An 8543-nucleotide genomic window follows, 5' to 3' on the forward strand; every position below is an offset into this window, starting at 1 on the left:
GAAACACGGAGAGCCTGCAAAGTAAAGGTCAGGGAGTGGCTCTATAGGAAAGCAAAAGATCTCCAACAAAAAGCAAGGGTTAAGTGGATTCTGGATGGGGATGAAAACTCCAAATATTTTCATTCTATTGTAAATTGTAAGATGGCGAGCAGTAGGCTGAATGGGCTTTGGATCAACGGTGTATGGGTGTCCGACCTACAAACAATAATGAAAAATATACAGGAAAGTTTGGGGAAAAAGTTCACTGAACCGAGCGAGCCGAGGCCGAGAATGTCATCAATTGGCTTTGCAAAATTATCGGTCCCGGATGCGAACACATTGATTGCGGAATTTTCACGTGAGGAAGTAAAGAAGGCTGTATGGGATTGTGGCTCAGACAAGGCACCGGCGCCTGACGACATCACTTTTGCTTTGGTTAAAAGATTCTGGAATGATTTAGAGAAGTATGTGATGGATATGATGAAACAATTTCATATCCATGGATCTATTCAGAAGACTTGCAGCGCTTCGTTTATAGCATTAATCCCGAAGGTTAGCGACCTTGTCTCATTATCAGATTTCAGGCCCATATCGCTGATTGGCATAATAAACAAAATTATTTCAAAAGTCTTAGCCAATCGGCTAAAGGGGGTCCTTAGTAGTATCATCTCACAGGAACAGTCCGCGTTTGTGGCCAATCGAAACATAGTGGACGGTCCCTTGGTTCTGAATGAAGTCGTATCTTGGGTGAAAAAACACAAGAAGAAGATTTTTCTATTTAAAGCGGACATCGAGAAAGCATACGACACTCTTAGTTGGAAATTCCTGATTACGATACTCACACATATGGGGTTTCCTTCTAGATAGAAGACATGGATTATGGGCATCTTGTTCTCGCGCAAAGCATCTGTCCTTTTAAACGGAACTCCAACGGGCGAATTCCTATATAAGAGGGGTTTAAGACAAGGTGACCCGCTATCACCCTTCTTGTTCACTATTGCCATGGAAGCGCTCCATATACTCATGGTTAGAGCAGTGAGCACCAGAATGTTCTTGGGTTTAAAATTACCTAACAACGGGCCGAATCTGTCTCACCTTTTCTTCGCAGATGATTCCATATTTGTGGGTGCATGGGAGGAGGGCAACTTGAAAACATTAAGGCGTGTGTTGAGGATTTTTCACATGATGTCGGGTTTAAAGGTTAACCACAATAAAAGCTTTCTGTATGGTATCGGGTTGAATGATGAAGAGATTGGTAACATGGCCTCTGTCTTGAACTGTAAAGCCGGACATCTACCATTCACATATTTAGGCTTGAAAGTCGGAGCGAATATGAATAGAGTGGTTAACTGGAAAGAGGTTATAGATAAGTTTAATAAGAGATTATCTAATTGGAAAGCAAAACTATTGTCATTCGCAGGGAGGATTACGCTCGTCAAGTCGGTTCTAGGCTCCTTACCAAATTATTTTTTTATCACTGTATAAAGCTCCGAAGGCTGTCCTAAAAAAACTTGAAGGCATAAGAAGAAGGTTTCTATGGGGTGGGTGCGGAGCCGCGAACAAAATTCGATAGATGAAATGGGAGAGGATTGTGGCGTCTAAAAACATGGGGGGTCTAGGAATTGGTAGGATAAGAGAGATGAATCAGGCTCTTTTGCTGAAATGGAGGTGGAGGTATAAAGTAGACCCGAATCAAATGTGGGTCAAGGTTATCGAGGCATTACATAATAACAGGAGGAAATCACAAAGTGTTCCGGTAAAAAAATCAATAACAGGTGTATGGAAAACAATTATAGGGATCGAAGACGAGTTCAAGAAGGTAGGTATTGATGTGGCCCGTAACCTTAGGAGTAAAGTTGGCGACGGAAGTAAAACGATGTTTTGGCTGGATTCGTGGGCGTCTTCTCGGCCACTTAAAGATGAATTTCCACTCATATTCAGCATAGCTAAGGAAAAGAAGAATAGAGTAAAACAAAATTACAAGGTGAATAATGGGGGGATCTTATGGGATTGGAAATGGAATAGACTTTCTAGCACTGATGATGAAAGAACTGAATTGGGGATCCTAAAACATTATTATTATAGCAAGCCGTTGGCCAAGGTGAAGACTTTTGGAGCTGGAAGAAGAATACAGAGGAAGAATTCTCAGTGAAAAGCATTAGAAAGGAGCTCGCTAGCATTATCGACATCAACAATGTACCGAACGGTTTCGAGTGGTGCAAGATCGCTACGGCCAAGGTTAACTGTTTTGCTTGGCGAGCGGCTGAAGGCAAAATTCCAATGACGGATGCTCTAAGGAGAAGGGGGTTCAGTTGGGTTCGACACTATGCAGTGCATGCGACGCAGCCCCCGAAACAGCGAACCACGTCCTCATCCATTGTTCGAATGCTAAGAGTGTGTGGCTGCAGTTGTGGTCTTGGCTGAAACTTCCGTTCCGGGACCATAGTGAAGATCTTATAACTCGACTCGCTGATAAAATGGAGTGGCCTCATAACAAAGAAAAACTAATTTATGCAGTTTACCTCCTTGTTGTATGGCGCTTGTGGAAAAATAGGAACAACAGAATTTTCAACAATTCGCATCTGGAACCTAGCAGGTTGGTGGAAGAGATAAAAGAGGAGTCGTTCGGGTTGATAAGGATCAGATCAAGGCGCACAAGAATAACATGGGACGTATGGAAGAACTTTTCTTTCACGGAGCATAGTTTATGAAGGTTCATGTTTTTAGTTCTTGATTTGTTTTTCTCGATGTATAGTTTTGTTATCCTGGTCTTTGTTACTTGACTGTTTTCTGCAACTTCATAGCTCCTTGCTATTTGTCGTTTTGTCCTTGATTTGATGAATAAAGGTTCCATTGTTGCTATTGTTGCTGTTCAAAAAAAAAAAAAAAGATTATAACAAACAAGTGCACGTATCATTCAAATGATCATCAAACATCCTGTTAGGTTAAACAAATAAAACAAAACCAATTAGACATGGACCTTTAATGATTTAAAGTATACTAATTAAATTCAAGTAACTAGGCTTAATTTTTGAAATATAAATTTCTTTATAATGTAATTCTTTTAGAAGAAAACAAAACAATGGTGTCATTTGTAAAAACATAATGGTGTCGCTCATAAAAAAACAATAGGGTCGCCCGAATTTTTCCTATTATGCGTTGTATTTGCAACACAAAATTCAATGGTGTCGGACGACACCGTTGTTCAAAGTGTGGCTCCGCCATTGGAGACAGGCGTTGATCTCGCGCTAGTAGGGTATTGTAGCACAGATTATGCGGGCAATTTAGACACTAGGAGGTCGACTATCGGGTATATGATTATGCTAGGACGAGGGGAGGTCACTTGGTGTGGCAAGAGATAGCCGACAGTGTCCTTATCAACCAGGAAGGTCGAGTATCATTCCGTTGCAATGGCGGCTCGAGAGGTTAGTTGGCTTTGGTTGTTACTAAGAAAGTTGAAACAATATGTCAAAGAAAAGGAGGTGGTGCTTTATGATAACTTATCATCGATTCACTTAGCCGAGAAACGGAGGTTTCTTGGTCGTTCAAAGCACATCAAGTTATGACTTCATAAGAGAAAAAAGTTCTCGAGGGAGAAATTGAATTGAAGTATATCTATACAAACGAACAAATAGTTGACGCGTATACCAAAGGATTAAACATGAAGATATCTATTTAATGATTTGGAAGATATACCAAAAGAAGACACCACTACCTCAAATTAAATACACTAACAATAGTCACAGAATATTGATACACTTCATATCCCTACTACTATTTTCTTATTATTTAGTTTGTTTTATTAGTTTACGACTGATTGCACCGATACATGCTTCACTAGGGTTTCCTCTTGTAAGACTATCCACAACCATAGGTTTTAAAATAACAACTAACGTGTCAACTTAGCTAATACACCAGATTTTACACATCTATAAGAGTTAACTGCCATTTTCGTCCCTGTGGTTTGGTCACTTTGGCCATTTCAGTCCATTTTTCAAAAATGCGCCATTTTCGTCCCCCACGTTCTGGAAAGGTGCCATTTCAGTCCAAAAATCATAACCCAGTTAAGTCAGTTTGTAAATAAGGACTGATTGTGTAAATTTGTAACATAAAGGACTGATTGTGTAAATTTGAAAAATGGACTGAAATGGCAGTTAACACCACCACCACTAGCCCTGCCACCACCACCACTCCGCTGCCACCACCACCACTCCGCTGCCACCACCGCCACCACCGCCACCACCGCCACCACAGCCACCACCGCCACCACAGCCACTGCCACCACCACCACCGCCGCCGCCGGAATCACCACCATCAACGTCATGGCAAGACCCATATTTTCAAACGTTTGTATGTAATATAAAGTCAGAATTTATTGTATTTAATCCGAAAAGTAAACGAGCAAAACAAAGGAACGAGAACGGTATACCGAAACGAAAAGCTTGCGGGTTACGGGGACGTCTTCGTCTTCTCCGGTCGTCTTCTCCGATTAACTCCGAACTCCGGCGAGTTGCAGAAATGAGCAGGGGTGGAACTAGATGTTTGTGGGGATCTGCGGAACTTCTATAATCCATTCGATTCGACACATAACGACAGATTGTAGTGGGATCGATCCACTTTTAATTTTTATAGTGGATTATAGATAAACTGTGCCTCTTATAGCCTCATGGCAATTTAGTATGAGCAACACTAAGCATGCTGTAATTGCTATTATATAACAATATAGTGACACAGCAAAACTGAATCCCCAGTTTTTTAGGAATGGGAGAATTACCGATATGTCTCTGGTATATGTCATCATGAGCTTCTATTCTGCTTGGTCATACTATACAATTTCTTTATATTTCTTTAGTGAGACAATTCTTCATGCTCATTACAATACATCATCATTTATTGTTTTCTTATGCAGGCTGAGAAATGGGTTAGTAACATGACTAGAACCGATGATAAAGAACCAACTAGAACCGAAGACGTCCCCGTAACCCGCAAGCTTTTCGTTTCGGTATACCGTTCTCGTTCCTTTGTTTTGCTCGTTTACTTTTCGGATTAAATACAATAAATTCTGACTTTATATTACATACAAACGTCAGAAAATATGGGTCTTGCCATGACGTTGATGGTGGTGGTTCCGGCGACGGCGGTGGTGGTGGTGGTGGCAGTGGCTGTGGTGGCGGTGGTGGCTGTGGTGGCGGTGGTGGCGGTGGTGGTGGCAGCGGAGTGGTGGTGGTGGCAGGGCTAGTGGTGGTGGTGTTAACTGTCATTTCAGTCCATTTTTCAAATTTACACAATCAGTCCTTTATGTTACAAATTTACACAATCAGTCCTTATTTACAAACTGACTTAACTGGGTTATGATTTTTGGACTGAAATGGCACCTTTCCAGAACGTGGGGGACGAAAATGGCGCATTTTTGAAAAATGGACTGAAATGGCCAAAGTGACCAAACCACAGGGACGAAAATGGCAGTTAACTCCATCTATAATCTATCAAAGATACCCATCTTTTCCTACAACCTTTATTTGCTTTTATCAAACAACCACTTTTTATATATAGAAACCACAGATCGGTCCATGGGCCCGCTTGTTTTTTTTTTTTTTTTTTTTTCTAAGAATTGTAATTTTATTGAAAAAAATTCCTTTGTATTTAGTATATCCTTGATTTTTTTCCTTTAAAAACATTCACGCCTATTTAAAGGTTTAAGATCCGTCACTACATCGGTCCGCAACAACTTTGTGAATATATGCTCCAAATATTGAGGGTTGTTGATTGCTATATTCATTCGGATATTTTCCAAGTACTTTTACAGGTACAAAGAACTGACCGAGGACGACTGTACTGAACCATCACGGTCCATCAACTTACTAGGGTTACCAACGCTCAAAATTCGTGACCTACCCACCTTTTATAACCTTTCAAACACTTACAAATATGTATTGCCTTTGTTTAAAGAGCAGCTTGATACGTTGAATTCGCAAGACAAGCCTACAATACTCGTGAATAGCTTTGATGCGTTAGAAGAAGAGGCCTTGAAAGACATCGATGGCAAGCTAAAGTTGGTTGCGTTTGGACCGTTGATTCCTTCGGCTTTCTTGGACGGTAAGGATCCATCTGACAAATCTTTCGGGGGAGATCTATTTGAGAAAATGAAAGAATATATGGAATGGATGAACACAAAGCCTAGAGGGTGCATTGTTTATATATCGTTTGGTAGCGTCATAACGTTGTCAAAGAAACAAAAGGAGGCAATGGCACAGGGTTTGTTAGAGTGCGGGAGGCCGTTTTTATGGGTAATCAGAGATAATAATCAAGAGGAGAAAGACGGAGAAGACGAAGTGAGTCGTATGGATGAACTAGAAGAGTTGGGTTTGATAGTTCCTGTTGGGATTAATCGGGTTCGTTTACGGGTCACGGGTCGGCACGTTATCGGGTCATGGTTCAACGGGTCGAACGGGTTACGTGTTTACTCGGTTTGATCGCGGGTTACACGAGTCACGGGTCACATGCAGTGAATTGTCTTATGAAATTATAAACTTAGTTTCATATAATCACGTTGCATGCTCCATGATGAATACAGAAAATTCAAGGGTTGACCGATTCACAAGGAGAAGAAGAGGTCGTGCTTTGGACCGAATATTTAGCAGAATAAGTAGTATATTCTTTATTTATTATTCCCTACATTGTAATTGTATGGATATAAATAGCCTCACTTGTTTAATAAACATGTACCCTTTTGATAATAATCGAATACAATACAACAAGCTTCTTTCAATTTTTTTGCATACCACATATTTCACATACAGTGAGAGTTTGAGGGTGAGTTGTGAGTGTGTAGAGGTTGGGGTCTGGAACCAACATTTGATGTCAGAGCCTAGTGCTCGTGAAGAAGACGGTGTAGCCATTTTGAGAGTCGGTCTCGTGAAAACGGTTTAGCCCGTCGCTGCGGGGCAAACGCAGCAGGAGCGCAGGAGAAAGAAGGGCTGTTCGGGACTGTTATGCAGCAGAAAACGAAGTCCAGAAGGGTGTTCGTGTCAGTCGTTGTCGCCGGTGATGTACCTGTTAGGATGACGGGGGTGACGGGTGAACACACCGCGTGGCTGTTAGTCGTGATCAAACGCGCTGTAGAAAAGGGCTGTGATGTTACTTTTATCACAGATTTTGCAAGTACCTTGATTGGCTTGTTAGTGATAAGAGGAGACCGATGTAGGTGCGTGAAAAAACGGGCAGAAAAATCTGTCAAAGCAGGTGGCCTTTGGATTCGCTTCGTTTGGCAAGGTGAGAAAACGTTAGAAGCGGGTGGCTTTGTTTTCTTGGTCGGTGGAGAGGAGCCTCTTGAACAAGGGTGATCGGAAAAAGGTGCGGGTTGTTCAGATAAGAAGAGAGTGGAGAAACTAAACTGTTGTAAACATTATGGCGTTGGAGTGCAATCGGGTGGCTTTGGATGTGACCGGGGAGAGGTCGTTGATCCGTGATTAGTCAAGATGTTAATGAACGTGTGTCCAACGGGATGCCATGTGTGATGTTGCAAGTGTAGAGAGTTTTATTCGGGTTGAACCGAGACATTGGACGTGATCGAGGTGAAGATCGAGTGTCCGTTAGATGTCATAGTGGTTCGAAACCGAGGTGATTCGGTGCTACGGTGAAGGCGTAAACAAACACTGATTAAGGGGGTGAATGTTGGGATTAATCAGGTTCGTTTACGGGTCACGGGTCGGCACGTTATTGGGTCATGGTTCAACGGGTCGAACGGGTTACGTGTTTACTCGGGTTTGTTCGCGGGTTACACGAGTCACGGGTCACATGCAGTGAATTGTCGTATGAAATTATAAACTTAGTTTCATATAATCACGTTGCATGCTCCATGATGAATAAAGAAGATTCAAGGGTTGACCGATTCAGAAGGAGAAGAAGAGGTCGTGCTTTGGACCGAATATTTACTAGAATAAGTAGTATATTCTTTATTTATTATTTCCCACGTTGTAATTGTATGGATATAAATAGCCTCACTTGTTTAATAAGCATGTACCCTTTTGATAATAATCGAATACAATACACCAAGCTTCTTTCAATTTTTTTGCATACCACATATTTCACATACAGTGAGAGTTTGAGTGTGAGTTGTGAGTATGTAGAGGCTGGGGCCTGGAACCAACGTTTGGTATCAGAGCCGAGTGCTCGTGAAGAAGACGGTGTAGCCATTTTCAGAGTCGGTCTCGTGAAAACGCTTTAGCCTGTCGTTGGGGGGAAAACGCAGCAGGAGAGCAGGAGAAAGAAGGGCTATTCAGGACTATTATGCAGCAGAAGACGAAGTCCAGAAGGGTGTTCGTGTCAGTCGTTCTCGCGGGTGATGTACCGGTTAGGATGACAGGGGTGACGGGTGTAACAACCGTCTAATTTCTAATCGAATTTAATGAAAATACGCATGATTTTATTTAAAATCGTACTTTATTTCAAAACAAGTACAAAATTTAAGTTTTAAGGTGATCACATACTAGTTCACTACTAAACTAGTTCCAACATTCAAAACATGTTTAGTAAATTGTTTACATTATAGACATTGTCTAAAA

General features: G+C 41.5%; 2 protein-coding genes across 2 annotated transcripts; both read left to right on the top strand.

The window, feature by feature from the left end:
• The first annotated feature begins 981 nt into the window (after window positions 1-981).
• Window positions 982-1464, top strand: LOC110906845. Its single transcript, XM_022151915.1, has one exon. It carries the CDS (start codon window positions 982-984, stop codon window positions 1462-1464), a length of 483 nt encoding a protein of 160 aa, XP_022007607.1.
• A 1697-nt stretch (window positions 1465-3161) lies between these two features.
• LOC110906846 (crocetin glucosyltransferase, chloroplastic-like) lies at window positions 3162-6452 on the top strand. The gene is made up of 4 exons (XM_022151916.1): window positions 3162-3289; window positions 4706-4766; window positions 4889-4981; window positions 5934-6452. Exons 1-4 carry the CDS (start codon window positions 3162-3164, stop codon window positions 6450-6452), a joined length of 801 nt encoding a protein of 266 aa, XP_022007608.1.
• The last annotated feature ends 2091 nt before the right edge of the window (window positions 6453-8543 follow it).

This window comes from Helianthus annuus, chromosome 14 (genome assembly GCF_002127325.2).
Source record: "Helianthus annuus cultivar XRQ/B chromosome 14, HanXRQr2.0-SUNRISE, whole genome shotgun sequence".
NCBI lineage: Eukaryota > Viridiplantae > Streptophyta > Magnoliopsida > Asterales > Asteraceae > Helianthus > Helianthus annuus.